This window comes from Aulostomus chinensis, chromosome 3, assembly GCF_037954235.1.
Source record: "Aulostomus chinensis isolate RoL2024-O1b breed Wild chromosome 3, RoL_Achi_v1.0, whole genome shotgun sequence".
NCBI lineage: Eukaryota > Metazoa > Chordata > Actinopteri > Syngnathiformes > Aulostomidae > Aulostomus > Aulostomus chinensis.
In genome coordinates, this window is record NC_141322.1 from 870,361 (window position 1) to 894,917 (window position 24,557).

Below are 24,557 nucleotides of genomic sequence, written 5' to 3' on the forward strand. Positions count from 1 at the left end.
AGGCACATAAACATCAAAGGTTTCACAAACCAATCACCTGACCTGAACCTGCAGGCAGCGTTCAACTAAAGTTATAGGTCGCCATGGTGATGATAACTGATGAGTTATGGAATGAGACAAGGATGGGTGAGGGTGTGGGTGAGGGGGTGGATGTTCATGTACACACTCGCTGACACAGTCCGACTGTAAGGAAGTCTTACTCTTCTGGCAGCAGGTACTCCTCCAGCACTGTCATGGGGGGCGGGGAGGGCGGGAGCTTGGCGAGGGGCATGACGTGCTGGAGGGTGATGTCGGTCTGGGTGCTGTTATCTGACACCTGGGTGTCGGTGATGGGGCTGAGGAGTTTGGATTGCGGAGGTCGGCGCAGGACTTGGACCATGATCGGCTCCTTGGCGGTGCGGAAGGCCTCCACCGCCTGGTCATGGGTAGCCTTGGAGAGGTCCTTACCATTGACCTGGGGGGCAGGGGAGGGAGGAGAGGGGGAGACAAAGATGAGCTGAAGAAACAGAAGGAAGGTGTCAAACAGCTGTACTCATTCAGAAGATTCGTTTTTACTCTTGGAGCTGTGATGTTAGAATCGGTGAGGTCATCACGATCCCGCATGAGTACGGCTCCGCCCCCAGACTCCAAACATTGCGCCGTTAGTGTGAAATGAGTCATCGCTGTCTCTGCTTGTGTTCCAGAATCGCAGTTGGAGCGAGCAGAATGAGACCTTAATGAGGTAAAGTCTTTCTTTAATTAATCAAGGTCGTTAGCCGAGGCTGCACGGAGGAGCCCTCATTTCGCTAAGAGGCTACATTTGACCTCCTGTCAGAGACAGTGGCGTGGGAGCCGGCGTTCACCTGAGAAGATTAACTGGAGCGAGAGGCAGTGGCCTGTTGCAAAGATGAGGCTAATTAAGTCGAGCTGAGCCACTTAGGACCTGCGGGTACTGAAGACTGCGAGCCCACACCCTCACCCAGCCAGACTCGGTCATCAGATCCAGCAGGACTGTGAACAGAGCAGACTTGTGGGCGTTCGTACACGCTTTGACCAAAATGTACATCAAATTGGCAATTCTAGTGTTCTGGCCCCAAAGCCATCATGTCACTGGGAATCCACAGAAGCAACTGCTGGGGGGCCAGCAGCAGCCTTTTGGCGGGGCCGGGGTCCTGAGAAGCCTTCCATGTCCCCTGGCGCCTCAGTTGTAATTAGTTCCCTGATACGACAGTCAAAACGACCGCCGCCAACCGACTGGCAGAGGAGCCCACACATCTCCTGCCTCGGCGCTAGAGTCGCATGAATGTCACTTCCTATTGAGGCGGGTCATCACTGGTTAGAGTCCTTTCTCCCTGGCATAAACACACAAGCAGGACCAGACGAGAGGATTCATTCAGAAAATGAAGGCAATGAAATCTGAAGAGAACATCCGTTTGACCCAAAGCCATTACAGCTGAGCACGTTTCTATAGAAGAGGGGGTATAGAAATCCAAGGCCCTGAACTTGGTGTGTGTGTGTGTGTGTGTGTGTGTGCGTGCGTGCGTGTGTGAGAACTTCATGCAGGGCTCAGAGGAAGCTGGTGCCCACTAACAACCAGCGCAGATTAATACTAATCCTGGGCCTGAAGGATAATTGGATCATCTCAGTGGACTTCAACTTCTTCTATCAAATATTTGCTGTTGTAGGAGGAACGAGCAGCTCGTCGACGTGCCGTCTGCTCTCAGCAGTTCAGAGGGGCGAAGCTCGCGCCTCTGAATACTGATGTGAGAAAAACACCACTGAATTAACGTGCCTTCAACTGTGAGCTGAACCACACCAAACACAGCAAATATCACACAGACAGACACACACACTCACACGTACGCACACTCACACACACGTCGTGACCACTGAGACCAGTAAAGACACAGTGGACCTCTCCCCCTCACTGGTTTCCCACAGCTAACCTCCATGCTGCACATCAGCTGAGGAATACAAGCGTCTTTGTGCTGTCCCTCCCTGCACGCTGCCTCCAACAGTCAAACCTGGTTGCCAGGAATCCCAGGGCTACTTGAAGGCAATGAACCAGAGACAAAGCCCTCAGCCCCTTCTTCTGCTTCAGTGGGCCCAATGGGCGGAGTCTCCTCCCAGCAGTGGAGGGGGTCCCACAGCCTTCATTCACAACTCTCACCTCTGACACGGAGCAGCCCTTTGCAGCACACTGGGAAAAAACACACAACCCTTCCTTGACACAATGCACAGCGCTTCATCACAGCTGAGCTCTCCAACGATGCCGGGACCTCATGACTGAACCTGGCTGAAGTCAGTAGCTTAAGGACACGGAAAACTCTGCTGAACCTGTAGTTCACCCAAGTAACCAGGCTGAAAGCCTTAAAGTACCTCTGATACTGCAGTAACGGTTACTGGAGGAAGCCATGCAGAAGGTCTGCCAACCTCGGCTGCATCCGCCGTTACACCAACCTTGACTAGAAGCAGCAAGGCCTCACGAAAGAACGCTGATTCAGTCAAAGTCCCACATCTGTGGCTTCAGTTCTAACAACACACCAGTATCCCTGCACAACACACCAGTATCCCAGTATAGCGGACTGGTACCAAAGGTTGAGGATCCAGCTGTGCGACCTCTGTCAGTCCTTGGTGCTCTGGCTAATAGTGAGTGGCGGCGCTGCACGCTATCATCCAGAGGGTGCAAATGAAACTGGATGGAGATGAAGGGGGAGTCAATCTGCGCGTGTGTGTGTGTGTGTGTCCCTCACTGATCTCTAACCTGCTGCTAACATGCTAATCTGCTAGCCAGAGAGCTCAGTCTCTCGCTCCCACCTGTCTGTGATAATGGCCTTCAGGTTTTCCTTCCCTGTCTTTCACCAGATGGTGTCTCTGACTCGGCCTCCTATTCATGAGAAGCCTGATCAGAAATGCAGCACCTCACACTCGCAGTTGAAACACAAACCTTTACACCAGTTTGCTGCTGGTGCTCTTGAGGTTCTGCCCACTCGGTTCTTGTTGGTGAACCCGAACCCTCTGATTCGAGACTGATCAGCTTTCATCTGGCTGCTGGGTGACGCTATTGGGATGTGACCAGAGGAACACGACTCCATCCCAAAACGTCACATCCCAAAATCCTACAAAGGGCAAGAAAGACCAGCTAATGTGCCACTCCACAGCTTACGTCCTCATAGTGGGAAACCACACAGTCACCCTATTATACAACAGCTGCTTCAATAATGACATCTGGTGAAAGGTCAGAGGTCACGAGCCATTACCCAACTTGCCATATTGTTCAGCATGATCAAGGAAGGAGCTGAGGAAAGTCATGTCTGCAGTCGAAGACAAAGCATAAGATGTTCAAAGCAAAACTAAAACACTATAAAAGTGAGCTCATCAGAGAATAGAACCAGCGCTCGAACCCACGGCCTGTGTTGTATAACGCTTTGACAGGCATTCAAACTCATTAATCCTTGAATAAAGAGAAGCGCGTGCTGGGAGCGCCAGAGTCTCTGTTCCCTGAGGGACCAGAGCGGGAACCCTGGGAACCTCACCTACACACTCGCATCTTAAAGTCGGCCGCTTGCCTCATCTTCTGGATGGCTAAACTTCTTAGACAAGTTCTTCAAAGTCTGTATTTGAACTGAGAGACATGATCGGGCGCACCGAGGCTGGGGGGGCTGCACGACAGAGAACAGCGTTGAGCGGCAGACTGAACGTGACTCATTCTGCTCTGACAACCATTAATCCCTCTTTTATTTAACTATTTTCATCGGAAAAAAGAATAAACTGAAATAGCAGCCTGTATTTTCTCAGAGTATGTGTGTGTGTGTGTGTGTGTGTGTGTGTGTGTGGATACACATGCTCTTCAGACATTGGCACAAACTCTTTTTTTACCGACTAGAGAGGAAGTCTTCATTTAGTGCAGTGTGTGAGTTTACTGAGGATTACAGAACAAGCAGCTAAAACCGTTAGCTCTGCTGAAAGAGACGCTGCTGTTTACTCTCCTCTAATCCGGTTTAGGCTCGGGACGTTGCCTTAACCACGGGTGATCAACCAGGACGCCACAACACTCCCAGCACCCTCCTCCCTCCTATAAGAAGCCCAGCGGAAGGTGTGCAGTGTGTCACTGGGCTGCTGAAGATCTTCAGAGACCAGGGTGAGCACTTTAATCGACACAATTAAATGGACAGACCCCCCCCCCCGACACTTTTTGAATGAAACTATGCCAAATTAATGCTAAGGTTTACTGTCTGTCAATAACTTCAACTCCATTATGTTGCATCTTTGATTAGAAAATCACAAAACCTGCACTTGGAAATATCAGTGGGATTCCAAAGAGGAAGAAAGAAGAAGAAAGAGGAAGAGCCGCCTAAAACCAGGAAAACCTTCTGTTCCTGAGTTACAGTGAGGATTAATGACCCTGACAGTATTTTCACAGAACGTTATGATATTTTGTGAGGTCACAGTGACCTTTGACCTTTAATCAGTAGATCCTTGAGGCCATTTGGAGGCTTCAAGGTGATTGTGAGAATGAAACAGAGAAACAACCAGCGGCAGCCAGTTGGTTCAACAGAGTGTGTCAGCTGGTCGCACGTGGCGCTACCGCGGCCGAGTCTGTGGGTGTGGGTCACTGCTCATGCAGCTGGATTAGATTTCGCTGTTTGTCCCTGCTGGACCGGCCTCCCCTCTGGGTACAGGACTCCTGCCGCTGGCCCCCTGTGACAGCCCCCCACCTGCTCCAGCGCCTGACAGATATGAGGGCTGATCTTGGCTCGGGGCTGGTGACCCTGTCATCCAGACCTGGGCCACCTCGCTGTTCTTTTGTAGGAGCGACCTGACGAGGGGACGGGTGGGCCCGGGACTGCCTGCATGAGGGGCTGCCTCGTACAGTCTCATATTCAGGGAAGTCACACTGAGACAATCTGGCGCCGTGACAACTTGGCTTCTTGAGCTGAATGTGACGTCTTTACTGCCTTCAATCAGAAACATGGATAATGAGGCTCTGGCACCTGGGAGCCTGGGAGAGGAAACGCTCCCGCCGGCTCGTTTCTACAAGTCGGCTCAGCACATCAATCCTGTTGGTTCCTCTGCAGGAAACCCGGGGAAAGAAGAGAGGGAAGGAGCGCCGGAGAACCCAGACAGCAAAGCACAGACAAACAATAGTCTGGATCAGTTCAGTGTGGATCAGAACCTGCTGCAGCCGCCGCCGCACGCCACCACTGCTGCAGCCGCAGCTGCCGCACGCCACCACTGCTGCAGCCGCAGCTGCCGCACGCCACCACTGCTGCAGCCGCAGCTGCCGCACGCCACCACTGCTGCAGCCGCAGCTGCCGCACGCCACCACTGCTGCAGCCGCAGCACGCCACCACTGCTGCAGCCGCAGCACGCCACCACTGCTGCAGCCGCAGCACGCCACCACTGCTGCAGCCGCAGCTGCCGCACGCCACCACTGCTGCAGCCGCAGCCAGTACAGAGTGTTGTCAGAGAGATTAGGAGCCCCCGACTGCCAGAGTTTTCAAGGTCTGTACCTGAAAGTGGCGTCTGCAGCAGCTAAACTTACATCTCCAGCTGTCACAGGGGTCAAGGTCAAATAGGAACCCTGTGGCTGATGCGGATCAGAACAGAGAATGTCGCTAGAACTCTGTTGTGGATGCGTTAATGTTTGATGTTGAGGTTGTACCCAAAAATGTGGATGCCATTAAAATACAGAGTCAAGTGAGGACGAGTAACAAACAGACAAAGCAACAAAGCAGAGCAGAATCCCATTTCTCACACTTCCAACGTGGAAGTTCGTAGGAGGGGAGGAGAGAGAGAGAGAGACAGAGGGAGGGAGGAGCTGGTGGATGAGGAGCCAGGCTGATCCCATCCCTCCATACCGGTATAGACCTCGCTGGTCCACCTGAGCCGTGCTCAAGGGTTGCCAGCTTGGTGGCAGACCCCCGTTCACTAGAACCAGACACTAGGCTACACTGGGGCCTGGTTCTGGGGGGTTCTAAAGCTGATCCGCCGCTGGACGACCTGAGCTAAACCAGGTTCTGGTGCCTTAATGGTCTGTCAGTTTTACTTCAGACGCACTCGGGGAAATGTCACAACTACGAGTGCTGCTACAACACTCGCTCAGGAGAAAAACCTGCCTCGAAAAGATGTTTGATTTAGAAAACAGAAACTCTTTCCCTCCCTCCCTCTCTAGGCACCGACGCACAGCCACAAAATACCAGAACATTCCTTACAAGATCGTTCTGATCCTCAACCAGTTCCCTTCAAAACCATTTCCAGTACAGTGATCTTGCCTTCAAAATAAAAGCAGCAGTGCTTAGTGCTTCAAGCCTTATTCTGCAACTCAGAGCTGCTTGTTACCAGCAAAGCTGATCTCACCCCACCTGTGCTGTGCTGCATGTTTAGAATGTTTCTTTTTGTCAGTGGGACAGATGAGGTGGAAGTCCTCAGCTTCTGTCCAGCTGCTGCTACTCACTGTTGCTCCTTTTCACACTCACACTTCTCAAACATGATGGAGTGATTGTGAAAACTATTGCGGCTTCACCGGGAGCCACTCCAGAGTCCGTGTGCTGTCAGGTGGGCCGGATGGGGACGACCATCAGGTGTGACATAGGGACCACAGAGGAGGCGGAACAAAGGCAGTGACACGTCTCCTGCTCCTAACAGAGGTGGGCGGGGGTGGAGCAGTGGGAGATGTAGCCCTAAATTAGCGCAAATCAGCCACTTATGAAGCTGCTGCCAGAGGCAGCCGCTGCCAGCCAGCAACGACTCTACGATTACCACGGAAACGCTGCTTTAAAAGCTACAATCGCAAGATACTGAGGCAAAGAAGACTGACGAGGTGGAGAGAAACTGAAGGAAATATTTCATTTGATCATTTGCAAGATGAGACCCTCTGGAGATTCTGTGTTCACCTTTTCAAAATAAGACCAAAGCAGAAAAATCCAGGATGCATGTCAAACATCTGGATCCTGAATTACTAGTAATGATTTTTACCATTCTTGGCTGATCTGCAGGTAAATGCCACACTTAACTTGAAAAATCTTCTCTCCCCCAAATGCAAGTTCATCCCAAACTCGATATTCTAAGTTAACTTGAGAAAAGAGGACCATTTTGCCATTTCAGAAGGCAGAACTTGCATATTTAAACCAATGGTTTCCTCCATGGTGTGATTTTTTTTAGACCTACAGTATCAATCAGCTGGTGCGTTCACCACCCAGTTAGGACTGAGCCCACAAGTGAGACCAAACAAAGAAGACAAAGTTAATGGCGCATCTGCAACATGCCGGCTTCACTTTCTTTGGTGGCAAAAAAAGTGCACAACAAGCACCGGAGTGTTAAATATAAACTGAAGTGAGAGTCAAACGGGTTGAAGCTAGAAAGCTGAGCGTCAGCATTCATTGGACAATGAGGAGGTGGGCAGGGAGCAGCGTACACTAGCAGATGCATAGAGAGAGCTGTCACCTCTTCATCACCCCCCCCCTTCACCTCTTCATCACCCTCTCCCTTTAAGCAAAGCACACCACCTCTCGCTGACCTCTGCAGCCGGAGTTCCGGCTGCTCAACTGCAGGAGCTCCCTGCAGCCACAGCGCCCCTCAACAAGTCCGACAACACTGCTGAGAAGCTGGCTCACAGTACCTGGCAGACTTCATAGAGGAGTTTGTACTGCTCGTCGCTCTTCTGCAGGGTGCTGAGGCTGCATCCCATGGTGCATCACCACGCAGGCTCCCCCGCTGGTAAGTTTCTCCTTCTTCTTCTTCTCCCTCCTGCCCGTCCACTTACTGTCTTCCCTCCCCCTCAGCTGTGAGTCGCTGCTGGGCCGGTCTCTCTCTCCTCACATGCTGCTGCTCTCCAGCCTCTCTGATCAGCTCCAGCAGGCCGGTGCCTGAGCTGGGCTTTATACACCCCCTTCATGTTTATTAAGCAGCCGCTCATTGAATATTCATGACAGGGGGTGAACTCATGAATGGGGTCTACCAAAGAGGCTAATATCCTCTCACACGACAGCATCGGGTCACTGGGAACAAGTGGCTGAGAGGCTTTTTATTTCATAACACGGAAACAATGGTTCTCCCTCCAGGCTTCCTTGTTAATGCTTTAATTTGAAGTCCATGAGTTGTGCATGAATACACACATTTTGACATGAATGAAGCGCTGGTGAAATACGGTGCAGGAGCTCGAGTCGAATCCCTGGTCTGATAGCTTTTCCGCAGCGGACACGTTGACTAGAAGCCCCAGAGCCCAGGAGGGTCTCCTCATCCATTCATCATTAGCAACTGCACCTTTGGGTGTGAGCACAGAAATACTGGCCCAATTTGGGCGTTTGGTGAAAACTGCCCATCACAATTCTCAATCATTTCAAATCTCGAGGAAAATTCAACCCACACTAGAATTTTACCGTTGCTCAGTGGACGGTGGGTGGCTCAGTCGTAAGTGTTGGTCAGCTACATGACCCAATGAGCTGAGGTTCTCCACAGACTGACGCTCGGCTGCGTTTGGACTGGTCCAACCTGCACAGAGCTGCCCAGCAAACGCAGGCTAGCTGTAATGGAGTGATGCGGCGCATTCAGAGGGACACAGATGACTCCCATTCTCATTCATTCTTTGTACTCCACTATTACTCAGACGTAACCCACATAATCATAAGCACAGCGTTGTCACAGCTAGCTGGAACATGAGGGAAGTTCAGCAGTCTTCTTGGAGGCGGGGAAGTTTGCACAGACGCAGTGATCACTCTGAACCAAGAGCACTGCATGTCTGACCCCGTCAGCTATGAGCTAAATTATCTAATGGCTGACAGGCTGCGAGACTGAACGTCCAACAACGAGGTCCACCGCGCTCTCTTCCCTGCACCGACTGGTCAACAGTGCTCAGAGGAAGGAACCTTCGGCTCACAAGAACCAATTCAACCCAGTAAGATAACAAAATAACAACACAGGCTCAAAACCTTTCACCCGCACCACCGGGGAACCTAAGCCATCATTGCACTTGTGTGATAGGGACCCAAATTGGGTCAGTTTTGATGTTGAGTGTGTGCCCCTCCCGTCCCAGTTGGATGTGGACTTGGTGACCTCTGGTTTACTAATCCAGCAGACAGAAACACTGAGCATTCTTTCTTTGTGTAGCTCTCTCCAAACACCCAGGCCTGAAGCCAGGGAAAACAAATAAACCAGATAAATATTGATGCAGCCCGTCCGATGTATGGTGACACACTGCTCTCGTCACGGCGTCCGCTGCCCTGTGTGCAGACGGCTGGTATGGCTGCATAAGCCAGAGCTGGCAGCGGTCCTGCCGCCGGCTCTGCTGCCATGTCTCTCCAGCAGGGACAGAAAGAAGGGCAACAAATGCTGCTTCTGCTTTGACTTTGGAGGGACGGAAACTTTCTGTTTCCACCGTGGCTGCAGTACTTCACTCTGATGTTTTGGTTCATGATGTGATCTAACCAGTCGCTCGGGACACGGGAGGGATTGCTTCACATACCTGCATGGATTTGGTGGTGGGGGAGAGGGTGGTGCAGGAAGCTGCTGGTGAGAGCGGTATTTCCTCCTGCCAGATGTGTCCACTGATCCCTATCAGCAACTCCACACACCCCCACCGCAGCAGCGAGGCTGAAAGGTTCCAGTCAAATGTCAGCCACAATAAATGTACATTTTTTAAATGCCACTGGAACTAAAAGAAGCCTGAATTCAAGAGACAACTAGAAGGAAGAGTGAAGAAAAAGGAAAGGTGAACACAGGAGTTACAGAGCCAAAATGAACAGAGCTGTGAAGTCATAGATCATGGCGTCATAGGAACTGGGACTAGCGTCACTGTTCGCTGCTTTCATACTCAAGAAGAATGAGTGACTCGAGACTCAGCTTGGACTTGTGACTTGACTTGTTTGTGTTCTTCAGTTTCAGTTTCATTGAAATGTTCTATACGTGACGTGTCTGTGTGACATCACTGGTGCCGTCCCATTTAATGTTAGCAGCCTGCTAACGGGAATCTGACACATCCTCAATTGGCTGGTGTTCGTGGTCATTAATAATCCAGATGCTTTACATCTAAAACATTGTTGAGAGAAGCTTCGTTTGACTGCAGTGCCAACAGGTAGAATGATGGACAATAATTCTCTCATTAGGAGGAACGAGTAGCTTCTCAGCCAGGAGAAGCCAACTCGGGACTGAATGAATGGTCTGCACGCTCAAACATGCCCTACGTGACGGTGACGCTGCAGTATTTCAGACCGTCTTCTAATTCAGACAGCAAAGTGGGCTGCAAACACGAAATGTAGTTCCCACTGGCTTAACAATTCTAGGAGGGTGAGTTATTTTTCTCCAGCTTGTCCACCTGACATCAGAACTCTTGGATGGGAATTCTGCTAATGAGACTTCACCTTTCCTCTTAATCTTCCGTTTGTCTTCCATCCAACAAATAAATTCTCCTCTTCTTTCCCACAACTGACAGAAGACTGGACAATCACAAAAAAAGTATCCAAAGATCTTACAATAATACATTTAAGGAGAAAACAAAAAGTTGCCCAGGGCGAACTGAAGGTATCTGTGTGAACTTAACAATCATTCTTAATTACTGCAGGCTTGGGTTGTCTGGGTGCTGGCTAAAACTTTCATCCAGTGTACCATGAAAACCAATTCTACGCTCACATTAGCTGTCCTGTTGTGCCTGGGGCTGGGATCAGTGGAGAGTTGTAGCCGGCGCTCTCGCCCTGCTAATCTTTCTTTCACACTGAGATTATCCCATTCACAAAGTCAAAGCAGAGACGGCGCTCTGATATGAACAACTACACTGAAGGTTACGGCAGCTGCTGCAGAGAAATATGTGTATTAATGAACAATCAACAGCAGTGAAACGTGGAGATGGGAAAGTCAGCAGCAGCAGCTCAACGCCTGCAGAGCTGGTTCCACTTCTGACCGTCTCAGGTGGTTCGGTTTGATCTGTGGACTCAGAGACCCACAACCCCGCTGTTATTTGTTACTGGTGAGACAAGGACACCATGCCAGAGCTTCACATCTCAGCGGGGCTGCAGCACACGATCACAATGTCACGCCGTGTTTGTGGGCGCTCGAGGTTACCACACTGCCCCCCAATTAGCAACATAGCGTTTGGGTCCTGCATATTAGATCTATGCTTGACTGCATTGGTCATATTCATTGGTGTTGTGTTGGCGTCCCTCTGGAGCCAGGAAGCAGTTGTGGAGGGATCAGGTGGCGATCGCTGTGGCTCACCCTCGCTCGATGCGGTTGTCTCAGCTGCTCCGTGTCACGCATGCAACCCATAAAATGAATTTTTCATTGGCACTAGAAGCCTAAACAAAGCTGGGAGACGTTATAGTGCTTGATTTGCATAGCTGGAGTTGATGATGGGCTTTGGTGTCCAGGGGGCGCTGGTGAGACATCAGCTGCAATGAAAAGGAACCAATGCAGATGTGTTCTCTGCACTCGGTGTTCTGGGCTCCTCAGAGGGACGCGTGATGTTCAAACTAGCGCCCGACCCACATGGAGTTTTTGGGGCCGATGCTGATTTCGATATCAGGAAATAAAAAATTCCAATAACCAATATATTGGCCGATTCAATTGTTTTCTACATTCTTCATATAAAAAAAGACAAACTACCTGCTCTTGATGGCTTAACTGTAGTCCAGACACTAGTTCCAAAGATTCAGACCTGAGGGCGACGCCCACTATCCTCTCAGTAATCACAAAGACGTCTCTGACAGGGTCAGCATTAACAAAGTGACACATTTACTGCAGTAGAACTGATGGTGGTCTGTTACTGGTGTGTATCACATGACCCCGTGTGTCACAAGGAGGTCCGTGAGCGTGTAGGTGACTGGCAGGAGGACACACAGCCTCAGGAACGCCTCTGGTTGAACAGGGTCGAACCACGACTCCTGGATGTCCTCTCCACCTGTGTTCTCGTTTTCTTTCCTCCATGAAGTTCAAACTTCCACCAGAAACGCTTCTTCCTCCTCAACGCCACACGTTACTAACAGTCCTGGCTGCTGAACAGAAATGCCGCCACAACGGTTCTAGCAGGGCGACGAAGCGTCATCCCGATGTGCTTGAGTCTGACCTCGTCTGGTAGCAGCAGCTGCCTGAGTAACATGACGTTACTCTGAGGTACTGGAACGTGACCGTTACTTCATCCATGGCGCCGTGACGTACTCGGGTTTAGCGAGGTAGCTAATATTTAAGCTGGGCTATCCTAGCTTTCTTTAGCTTGCTAACATACCATGTCACACTCGACTGATGATATCAGGGAAGCGTGACAGACACAACGAGGGACGTCCAGGGAGACTTAAGTTGTTTTTGATTCACAAACTCGTTATCATGAACTCGCCATTGAGGCTAACTGCTCTGTTTTAGTACGCAGGCGCTGTTGGCTTTTCAGTACCAGACACCACTCCCCTCTCACTCTGTGGGGTTGCTGTGGAGCGCCCTCTACTGGATACACAAGGACATCCTTTCTAAGAAAGACACCATATCAACAAACTACTGAAAATTACGTGAAAATCAGTGTCGACCGATTAAATCCGCGATCAGTCGGTTGAGCCCCCATTCAAACTGTCCGTAGTGGGTTTACATGCACAGCTGCAATCGAGAGATAGTTATCATGCGATTGCAATATGATGTCATCATCCCAGATTTGTTTGAAGGATAGAAGTAGGTAGCGCATGACCCGTATGACCTAAATCAGCTGCCCACAAACCTGCTGAGACACATTAAAGCTGTTTCAACATCTACAATAGTCACCACGTTCTGAGGCGAGGACATCAAGTAAAAACAGCTGCCACAATTAACTCCACTTGAAGAAATGAAGTCCAAATTGTCAAGTTGCTTCTCAGGGCGACAGGCCAAACATGGTCTACATCTGGTTTGACTTTGCTTCATCACTTGTTGTTGATCTATTCATCAAGTGAGTGTCGGAGCCGTCTGCTGGAGGTGAACCTGGAGATTCGACCGCCTGGGTTTACACTCGGGGACGAGGGACTGATTGCTTAGATGTGACCCTCTTTGTCCTCAGCACATCTGATGGCATCCCTGCACACCCGTGGAATTAACACTGCTTCACTCCAGTGTTTCAGCCAGCCTGACAGCCACATGCCACGCCATTTACCTCAACACTGGTGAGGCAGAATCAGAGCGATCTGGATGACGATAGGATTTTAATAAAAGTGGACTTAACAGTATTTGGAGTCAATGTCTGCAGAATGTGACAGCATGGCAACGTGTGAAGAAACAGGACACTGATGGCGGAGAGTGATGAACTCTCACAACTCTAATGCAGCCACCAGACGGCAGGAAAGGTGAGAGAAGAGGGTGAAGATGGAGTGATAGAGAGACGGGAGAACTCAATTAGCCTTCATAAGACCGGTGCCATTGTTGTGCTCATTGCTGCTGCTGCTGCTGCTGCTGCTGCTGCTGCTGCTGCTGCTCGGTACACTCCTGATCAAAATCTTTTGACCAGTAAAAAATTGCAAGAATTTACATTTTGCCCTGTTTGATCTCAGGAAGGTTCTAAGTAGAGCTTCAAAATGCAAAAAGAAGAAACGGGAACAAGAGAGCAAAAGTTGTGAGCAGCCGATTGATTGACAACAACAATTGAACTGAAACAGGCTGTGATCAGCTGATCAAAAGTTGAAGACCACAGCCTCTAAAAGCCCCAAACCTCCTAAAACAGAAGCTAAAGTGTCAGAAACGCCTCAGGAGTGAGCAGCTCCACCAGGACTGCTGAGCACCTCAACACTGGTTTGGCCTGCTTGTTGCAGGCGTTTTCCTGCACAGCCTGGAGCGCCATTGTTCCACTGAAGGAAAAAGCACCCAGATCATGATGGCGCCCCCCACTGTGCCGCATAGGAAACATCTCAGGTGGCCTCTCCTCGTCACGCCAGTGGCGTTGGAAGCCATCAGGATCTTCAAGGTTACATTTCTTTCTCATCAGAAAGTAAAACTTTTGTCCATATTTGGATGTCCCATGTTTGGTGCTGCCTTGCAAAGTCCAAACGGGCAAGTTTGAAGGAGGCGTGGCCTTTGAAGAGGTTTTTTTGTTGTTGAAGCCCCTCCCCCTCAGATGCCATCTGATGGTTATTGGGCTGCACCGGTAATGGCCTTCATCTGGGACGAGGATCGTCCCGTGTCTTGACGGACAGACATTCAGATCCTCCGGCTCAGCGCCGGTGAGATTTTTGGGCTCTACAACTTGAGTCTCTTGTTCCGTGACCCTCAGGATCTTTTAAGAAATGTAAAATGAGGGTCCTACTGCGCCCGACCTCAGCCGCGATGGCTCGTTGTTTCTGCAGCTCAACGATCCAGCACCTCCAGAGACAGTCAGCTTTGCTGCCATCAGGAGATCTTGACGGTGTGAAGACAGGAAATGACACGGAATCCAAATGTTTGCAGAGATTTGGGGCTTTTAGAGGCTGTGGTCTTCAACTTTTGATCAGCTGATCACAGCCTGTTTCAGTTCAATCGTTGTTGTCAATCAATCGCCTGCCCACAACTTTTGTTCTCTTGTTCCCGTTTCTTCTTTTTGCATTTTGAAGCTCTTCTTAGAACCTTCCTGAGATCCAACAGGGCAAAATGTAAATTCTTGCAATTTTTTAACTGGTTTGAAGATTTTGATCAGGAGTGTACCTGCGCTGGGGCCCGAGGGGCGAGCTGCTGAGGGCCAGGCTTCAGGCCAATTACCACATCATTACCTCGGACACTGTCCAGCTTCAGCTGCAGCAGCTCGTAACAGAAGAGGTCACAACAAATAGAGCCAATGACTTTGAATGAACAATGAGACATTAATTATAATTCTCAACATGAAGATTTCTAGCAGTAATTTATCATCACTCCAAAATCCAGACTGAATCTTGGAGGCTCTAACTTCTCTGACTCCTCAACCATCAGTCAAATCACTTTGTAACACCCTTCCCATGGTTCTGGAGCCTCCAGCCACGCACGGCTCCAACCACAGAGTTGCTCTGAAGTTCAGCTGAGAACATTTTAGTCAGTTTTAGAAAGGTGCAATATCTGGTCAAAGAGATGTGAATGTTCTCAGGCAGCAGTCAGCAGGTTTGCTGGATGGCGGGCGAGGTGGTCCATCACAGACGGGGATTAGAACCCTTCTGCTGGGTTGGTTTAGGACATAGCTCAGTTCCCCTCTATTTGGCTCAGGTTTGAGGCCTCTAATCTGGGGAGGACATGAGAGGAGAGGGGTGCCACTGTGCCACGGAGCTGACGGAGACACCAGATGAGAGAGAGACAGAAGCAACATGAGGGACATTGATGAAGGTGTGAAGAGCAAGACAGAACCCACAAAGGAGGCAGAGACACAGACTAAATCTGTAGAGGAGTTAGATGAGCCTCCTATCCTCTCAGCTGGACTGCTGGGGTATGCAAGAATGTGTGTGTGTGTGTGTGTGTGTTTGTGTCCACCTCTGAAAGACTGGGCTGTGTATAATTTATCAGACAGCTGTCAGCTTTGTACTTCTATTTACTCGGGAGCCAGATCCTGAGCCAGCAGGGACCCCAGCCAGCAGCCATGACAGCCACTCAGACAGTTTAATTGGAGACTCAAACAACTAATAATGCCATCACCGTCATTTGAGTGTAATTATTCAAGTATGAGGGGATGTTTAACAGGAATGATTAGCTTAAATACTCCCTTCCAGACACAGAAAAGCCACTGGATGTTTCCTGGATAGGCCTTGCATAGCACAGTTACTAGGCAGGATATAAAAAGGTTCATATTTCAGCTCCTCTTCCTTGGTGTGGGCGGGGCTCTCTGATTGGACTTCCTGTGCACCCCCAAAGTCATCAGGTGCAGACACTATCCATCCATCCATTTTCTATACTGCTCATCCATTAAGAGTTGTGGGGGGTGGGGGGGTGGAGCCTATCCCTGCTGACATTGAGTGAGAGGCAGGGTTCACCCTGGACAGGTCACCAGTCCGTTGCAGGGCCATCAGGAGCAGTTAGGGGTTCAGTATCTTGCTCACGGACACTTGGACACGGTCACTGGGGGAAGTGGGGATCAAACCAGCAACCCCTTGGCTACTAGATGGCCACACCACCTCTGAGGCACGCCGGCCCCAGGTGCAACACATCTAGAGAATGTAGGGCACAACCTAGATGGTGCCCTAAAAACTGCTCAGAGTGAGACTATGGCTGCGTCCGAACTGCCAAGTACCAACCTACGTCCTCCTGCTGCGTCCTACCGCTACGTCCTCCTCCTACAGCCCAAACACGGTGGCACCATTCAGACACCCTAGAAGATTGGTGGTGAAGCACGACCTCTGCTGGCAGAGCACAGATACCGCAATTAGGTAGACAGCACCAACGAAAGCCCCACCTGCTGGCCTGACTGTGGTACTGCACTCCACTCTGAGCACCTTTCTTTCATTCTCTATTATTAAGCACATTAACGCACCTTTAGTCATCAACAACTATAAATGTTGGTGTTCATCAGAATGGGAGACTGTTGGTGGTGCAAACTTGGCTTGCGGGTCCACAAGTTTTTAGGGGACGAAGAAGAAGTCCACGGTGCATTCTCACCGTGGTCACTGTGCACCATTTTTGTACCGATATGACTTTGACAAGCTAGGAGAATAATTTCTTACACAAACAATTGCTCTACTGAAACATGTACTGTATATCATTTTCAAACATGTGCATTTGAATAAAGACCAACATAAAAAAGGAAAATAAACTGAGTGATGATGCTAATGCTAACCCTCACTTGCTAACTGGCTAAAAAAAAAAAAAAAAACACGACAGTAGTAGCAGAGCTTTGGGAACAAACTGAATGGAACGCAGCCACCGGCCACGTTACCTCCATTTGTGGAGTTTCTGCTCTGATGGGTCTAAAACGTGACAGCTGGGAGGAGATTCTGCTCCCAGCTGTGACCTCCCACCTCAGCCGCCTCTCAGCAGCACCCTGCTAAAACTGAAACTGCTACACTTCAATAACGGACAGTGAAAAGATAAATTGTGACCTGATGGGACATGAACATCAAGATTTTCTCTCTTTCTGCATCGTAGCAAAATTGATGGCATTTGTTTCAACATTTGCGTTCAATTTCTACCGATAATGAAATGGAAAGGTTTGGACATATGCACAGCGATAGAGTGGCAGTGATCGAGTTCCCTGCTGTTTGGAACTAAAGAGGGACCTTGCAGTTGGACCAGTTCCAGCTGGAGTGAAACAATGAGGTTTCACTTCTGTAGCGTTGTCTTTTTTCTTTTTTTCCTTCTTGTGATTTTTACAACACCTGCAAAACCACCTGAGCAGAGCTGAAGGTTGAAGTTCTCCCTAAAGCACAGAAATATCCACAGTGGCAAATCTCTGGGGTCTGGAGGAGGACAGCAGCAGGACCTGCCAGGCAGGTGCGACCTGTCTGTGTTTGGGCCTCAGCCTCACTACAGTACAGCCCCCGAGGGGCTGGGAGGGGCCGATGGGTTGGTGGACGCCACTCAAACGTCTCAATGGCCTGGCTGACCTGCTCAGGCTCAGCTGGGATGGCTTCCAGGTCACTACCTGGAAGAAAACAGCAAAACTGGAACAGGAACTGTTAACATGGTTGCGTTCTCCCTCAAATGTTCAAGTCTTGAGGGCTGCTGGAGCCTTCACCAGAGAGTTTGGTGAGTCACATGACGAGCAGACGCCACAATCATGGAGGATGATGAGAAAAATAAAGACCGTCAACAAAAGACTGAAAATATTTCATCTTTCATTCGGTGGGCTGACTGGAAACCCACTGGACTGTGCTCTCTTTCTTTTGATGCTTGGAGCAGCATTAACACAAATATAATGTTTCCAAAAACACGTCCTCAGGCAGAGGGGGTCTGGTTGAAAGAGGCCCCCATCCTCCCCCCAGCCCCACTTCAGCCGCCTTAACAAAACCTTGCCCTCCAAATGAATCAGGAGATATGTGGGCATGCTTTTAAGAACCAGAGCCTCTGATATTGAACTGGTACTGAGTTCATTTGTACTGAAGTACCCTGAGAAAAAGCAGTACTGAGGCTACACTAAGAGGGCCGGTCCATTAAGAGCCAGAAACCATCTTCCCCCTCCTGAAGAGCTACAGGAGAGAAACACAAAAGAAAAGAGACAGAAGGGAAATAGAGGCTGAGGAAGGGAGAGGAGGGAGGGGAAAAGCTGCAGTTTAATGAGGAGACAGACTTTGTGAGGGAGCAGGGGGATGGTTTGACCTTTGACCTCTTGGATCCCTCTGTGACAGGCTGAGTTCAGACAGAGGATTAAGGTAATCAAAGCTAGTCATGAGAACAGAGCCCCCCTGTCAGCGAGGAGGCGGCGGTGCAAATATGACGCACCAGGATCAGCTGATGTGTACTGTACATGTTGGGCCACGATGGACCTCCTACATGCCGCATGCAGCGCTGTTATGAGACGTGCAGAACATCCGTTATACCACAAACAGATCGTTTAGACCGTATTTCCATAAATGTCACACCAACACACTCCAGTACCACTTGAGCGCCGCTACAGAGACACGGGTCCCTCTCGTCACGGGCACCGCTCGCCACTGAAACACCAACGGACGGATCAAGACTAAACTCCCTCACAAATGTGGACTTGTTGCTAATCACATCATCTTCATACAGATCCTTCTCAGTCATGGCTGAGAGATTGGTGAGGATACATGTAACTTAGCCATCGATTGCAGTCTTGACTGAGTCGGTCACAAATAATGGACTCGAACGTGCTCGCCTGTTACGGTTTTAGCAAACGTGGCGTGCGTGACAGGGACGCTGTCGCAAGAGCGTAAAAGACGGACTGAACATTGTCCAACTGACGGGTCAATATCTGAGATACACAAAACAAACATCTGCCACAAGTAAAGCTTGCAGCAGGCACTGAGGAATGTCGTCCTGTTCGCCATTTGTTAAACACAACCAGCCTTTTAATACGCCACAAGATGAAGACCCTGTGACTTCTTCAGTCTGACATCATTCAAAGCACAGGTACTTTTGTTTGGGGGCAAAATTAGCATGAAAAGAAGATGACATGAGGGTTTAGAGATGAAATGCTGCTGTTGGCCTCACAGCCGCAGGACGCCAACCGCTACCATGCACACGTGCACAAAGCTTCAGGGACGTGGTTGTGCTCTGCTCCTGCAGTAGACTGTGACTGTAACAGTGACCTTGACCTTTGACCATCAAGTACTTATTAGTTCATCCTTGAGTCTGTTTTGTGCAGCAAATCTTTGCCCTGTCCCTTCACTCCGTGAGGAGGTGGATGGGCTCATCTGTCCTGACGCCCCCCAGGGAGGAGGCACCTTTAAAGGCTCTGCTCAGTCTGATGCAGACTACTGGAACATGACTTCATTTCGAGATTGGCTCCATCCCTCCGCCCTCTTCAGAACCTTGGCTCTGGTCTCAACACCTACAAAGGCGATGTTTAAGTCCCCATAATGAGGATGCCACATGCCGATATCATCTCTCACAGGCTCCATTCGACCGACGCTCCTGCTGGAGGGAGTCGCGCTCACTGGTGCACGTCTCTGCCTTTTTTAATCACATGTTTTCAATTACTGGTGCTGTAATTCAATAAGGACACAGAGAGGCAGGTCTGGCAGGGGGCCGCCCGGCATTGTTCTGAGACAGCTGAGTGACAGGGCTGAGTTTGGAGCCCCAGAACACATAGTGGTTACTTTGTACCTGTCAGTCAAGGCGTGACACGGACAGCCTGCCGGGGGCTGGTGGAACGCCTCAAGAAGTAAGTGAGGTGAGAGGTCCTTGACCATGGGGCAGCCCCCCGCAAGCAGGCCACGCCCCCTTGGCCCTTGAGAAAACACCACTCAACAATAAGAGGGCAGAGCAGGCTGCTCTCAGCAGCACGACAACTGGCTGTCAGTCAGAACTTCTTTCCTCATGAATTTGTTAAGTAGCCTAATGTTCACGTCCTAACTGGCAAATTCCTTCTTGCTTGTGTTGATAAAGGTCCATAAATGTTAAAGGTAAATCCAAGCAACTAAGGTTTGATTTCAAAACAGAGGTTAGCATCAGCAGCCTCGTGGCTTTGAAAAGCTGTTGTCTTAGCGACATGCTAAACCGCAACCAATAACAGTGTTAGCATGCTCGTATTTAGCAGGTGGTGCCAACAGCGGTCCCCATGTTCTTTAAAATGCTAGCATCTGTTAGCATGTGCTTCTCGTCTGTTAGCAGTGTCTTCCTCTGACATCTCCCTTCACTGTCGGCTCGATCACTCAGGAGTCCTTCAGCTTTGGGGTTATTTTTGTGGTCTCAGATTCTTCCAACTTTGTCACGGCACGACAACAACATGCGCCAACCTGACTGGCCCACAGACGGCCCTGACCCCAGAACATCAACTGGTACCGGAACAGGAACTGAGAGGATCCAGGGTGACTGAACATAAGTGCGCCCCCCAGAGGCTGCAGCCTGCTTCTACGTCTATTCTAAAGCAACATGAGCTCTCGGCTTGTCTTCATCAATCTGCTACTAATGTGTTTCTAGTGTTGGTGATGCGGATCACCTGCTGACAGTCACCTGCTGCCGTTGTTTTAATGAGACCTTACACTCCTCCATCAGCGGTCGCCTGCTGGAGACATACAAAGCAACGACAAGCAACACCAGGGCGTGACAGGATGGGCATCTGAGACGTGATGGAACATCGTTTCTGTCAGCCGCCATGGTGTCTCACAGCACATGAAAAACTGATATCCTGCTCCACGACTGCTGACATCAGCATTTCGTGTGTTATGGCTGTGGTCCGGGAGGACGGGTCTCTCTACACCGTCGGGGGAGGAAGACTGAATCACAGCGATTCATCGCTGAATGTGGATGACGAATGTAAAGCACGTAGAGTGAACAAACAAGTGGTTTTAAACTTGAAGTCAACACGTTACAATCATGCTGTAACTTTTAAAGTGAGGTTTTGAAGAGACACCTTAAATGCAACCCTAGCCGGGCTGCGTGTCATGGCCTTCCTGGAGAATGACCTCATCACTTCATTTGATGAACAAGAGCTATCTCTTCTGTGACTCACTCTCTCTCTCACTCTCTCGCCCCTCAGATATTTCTATTCAGTAGGTTGCGTCAATGTTAAAAAAAAAAAAAGGGTTAGCAAAGAAAGCCAGAGAGGCGGGACCAAAGACATTTGTTCTGTCTGTGTTTCGTCCCGTCAGAAGCGAGGAGCGCGCCTGATGCTAATATCCGTGTCTGACATGTCAAACGCCAGCACCACGTTTCAGACCCTTGGTTGTCTTGTGGCAAACCAGCCTGGAGCCACTTTGAACCATTTCAGGTCTCTCACACTTGGATATCAACTCATTTTTTTGTGGAAGACTTGAACTGGGAGACAGAAAATGACATGAGGGTCCTTGTTCCCAGCCTGCTTCTATCAGACGTTGGGACATGGAGTGGCTCCAGCAGGGAACGCCAGACTTCCCTGCCCCTGCCCCACAAACCAGCTCTGACTGGAGGATCCTGAGGTCTTCCCAGACCAGACTGGAGGGGGAACCAGACGAGATGCTGAACCCCCCTCAACCGGCTGCTTTCTATGCAAAGGAGCAGCATCTCTACTCAGGAACCACTGACCTTCTCACCTTACCCCTCCGGGAGGAGTGAGCCAGCCACCCTCCTGAGGAAACCTGTATCCACCACCTCGCTCGCAGGTGAGAGGAGGAAGACGAAAGCTCCCAGACATGAAGAATCCGTCTGTCGTATTCTTAGTTTGATCCAGACGGATATTGTTATTGTGGAAAACAATCCTTCGACAGCCTTCAACTCTTAATTCTTTCTGGGTAAGCAGCTTCGGAAAGCAGTGCAAGTCTATTTACTGGCAGAGGAAAGTCTGGGAACAAAGATGGACACACACAGAAAAGAGTCACAGGTTGTGCACAGAGGTGGCGGGAAGGATGCAGTTCAGATCTTTAGATTCAGACACATTTTTTGGATTGTGACTCAACCTTCCTCTTCCTCCCAGGTCCCAGTGGACAGTCATTAGCCATCGCAGGGAAACATTCCTGGGCCTCATCACACACGCCGCTAACAGCAGTAACAGGTGAGCAGGGAACCATTAGCCAACCCCCCGTGGCACTGCAGAGTCCACAGGATGACAAGTTGTATATGTATAAATGTATATAAGGGGTGTGTGTGTGTGTGTGTGTGTGTGTGTGTGTGTGTGTGTGGGATGAACAGCCTGTCAGGAAGGCAACATCTGAGAGGACAGTAACAATGATGCTAATGCACACGCCAGGCAGGACCTCAGTCGCCAAGGAAACACAACCCTTCTCTGACCGTCACCATAGCAACCTGCATCCTAAAAGTGAGGTGCCCAGCTAGGGGTGAAGTCCCCATTCTTCAAATGTTCTTTCTTATTGTTCTTATCTATTAGAGGGAAATATCCAGAATAATTAACATGATAGATGAATGAGTGAGATTTTCATTCTAAATAATGAAAACACTATGCAAATGAACCCCCTGAGGTCACAGCAGTTTGATAATCTGAGATAATCCCTTCCAATCGGTGAGGAAATGCTGAAATATCACCACACATGCCAGAGAAATGCTAGCTAATTGTTCTTGTACGCCACAATTCACCGGCTACTCAACCCAACCTCGTCTACATCAGTGCGCTTGGCTGCAGCTCAGCGGCCCGGCTGGCTCCTGAACCAACTCAGCCAAACACACACACACACGCACACATAGGGGTGTTATGTAACCTGAGCCGGGCTGAGAACGGTATTTACTCGGTCCAGCTGGTCCTAATGCTGCTCTTGATGTGTAATGAGAACACGGGTTCAGGTGAACTGGAGCCTTTGTTCTCTTACTCGTTTGGTAACACGATTATTGGTTCAGGTGGCAGTCAGAGGGACTGAGCTGAGGTGGCCGAGCTGCAGGTAGTGCAGTGTGTTGTTTGTGTGTGTGTGTGTGTGTGTGTGTGTGTGTGTAGACGGGGGTAGACTGCCCTGACGAGATGATCAGCAACCAAGAAGGCAGAGATTAACTCATGATTACATCACAAATCTAGCAAAAGACGCCATATTCTGCCAATATATGCAGCAATGTGATTTGGATTGTAGAAACCACTCACGATGATCACACACACACACACACACACACACACACCTTCAGTCACACGCCGCCACAGCTCTCTCCTTCTAGAGACACAGAGTGGACCAGCCACCTGCTGCCCTCTCGTCCCAACAGCAGCGTCGGCCGGCTGACGGGCACCAGGAAGTCAGACGTTCCCAGACAGCCAGAGAGAGAAATAATGGCCTCTTAAAGGTTGATATCAGTTTCTAATCTCAATCCTGTTGACCGCAGACCTCTCACGGAGCTTATTTTGCCAAAGTGAAACCTGTTAATACTCTCTACCTGGATATTCTTTAAACCACTGAAAATGTAGTGAGGCGATCTCACAGTAGAAGTACACACTTTACCATCACAAGCTGCTGATACAACGTGAGTGATCAGGAGAGTGTAGGTGCTTCACACCAGAAGCCAGAGGCGTGGGATCAAATGAGGGCACACAAGGGAAGAGGGGGTATTTATTCAAGAGAGCAGCGAGTGAGCCGCTGAAGAGCCACACTGCCCCCTACTGGGGATAACTGGAAGTCTGGGATGAAGGCTGAAGCTGAGCAATGAGGCAGTTCAAACTGTTTGGCTTTCATGTCACTTCAGTGGTAACTAGGGGCACTGACGATGTTCAGCGCAGGCCAGGACTCCAGACCAGAGCATAAGAGCCCTGACATGAAGAGAGGAGCAGCAGCAGAGTCGGGGGGGGGGGGGGTCCACCCCCACACTGGTGTTTACCTGCTAGATTCTACAGCAGCACATCAATCTCAGTGGGAGCCCCCCACTGTCCTATCATGTGACCCTCTAGTGTGTGTGTGTGTGTGTGTGTGTGTGTTTGTGTGTGTGCGTGCGTGTGTGTGGAGCCCAGCTGGTTATGTCGCCATGTGGGAGGGACAAGGGGAGAGGAGCTTTGGGAGATGGAGCCATGGCTCCAGTCTAGCATGACTCAGTCTGGGAGCATCCGTGCCTCCGGGGGAAAACACACTAACACGAACCAGAACACCCCCCCCCCACCCCCCTGTAATCAGTGTGTTCAGATACTCACTTTCCCCCTTTAACAAGCATCTCAGTGTCTCAGCCAGCTGCTCGCAGCAGTAAAAACAGCAGTGATAGGAGGGCCAGCGAAAAAGCATTAGTGCAAAGGCTTTTCTGCAAGGGGGGGGGGGGGGGCAGACCTGTCCCAGGCTGCTTCCTTCCTTCAGAGGGCCTCTACAGCAGTACTCCAGGGGCTAAGCTGAAACATGCCCAGGGGGGAGCGCTCCATCAGAGGGGCGCAGCATCTACTGCTCCAGGGGAGGACAGGCCCACCTGTTCAAACAGCAGAGGCATCCTGAGGAAATGAAAACTTCCATCTCTGCAGAGCTGCAGATCCTGCACACCAAATCCTTTTCACTTCCTCCCTGGATCCCTCACTATCTCCTGTTTCCACAGCTGGCTCGCACAGACCCAAAGAAAGAGAAAGATCTGCTGACTCGTGCAGGTGGGGCCAAGTGTTGCATATCTGAGCATTCTGCAGTTTGTCACATAAATGTCACGGTATGCAAGCA

At 50.1% G+C, this 24,557-nt stretch overlaps 1 protein-coding gene across 2 annotated transcripts in view; it reads right to left on the reverse strand.

Annotated features, from left to right (window-relative positions):
• The window catches only part of pdzrn3b (PDZ domain containing RING finger 3b), a 101,554-nt gene that overhangs the window by 11,691 nt on the left and 65,306 nt on the right, over positions 1-24,557 (reverse strand). For both annotated transcript variants that reach the window (XM_086197418.1, XM_086197408.1), the window contains one exon: positions 201-454. In XM_086197418.1, coding sequence (XP_086053544.1) covers positions 201-454 — 254 coding nt within the window. The remainder of the gene's footprint in view (positions 1-200; positions 455-24,557) is intronic.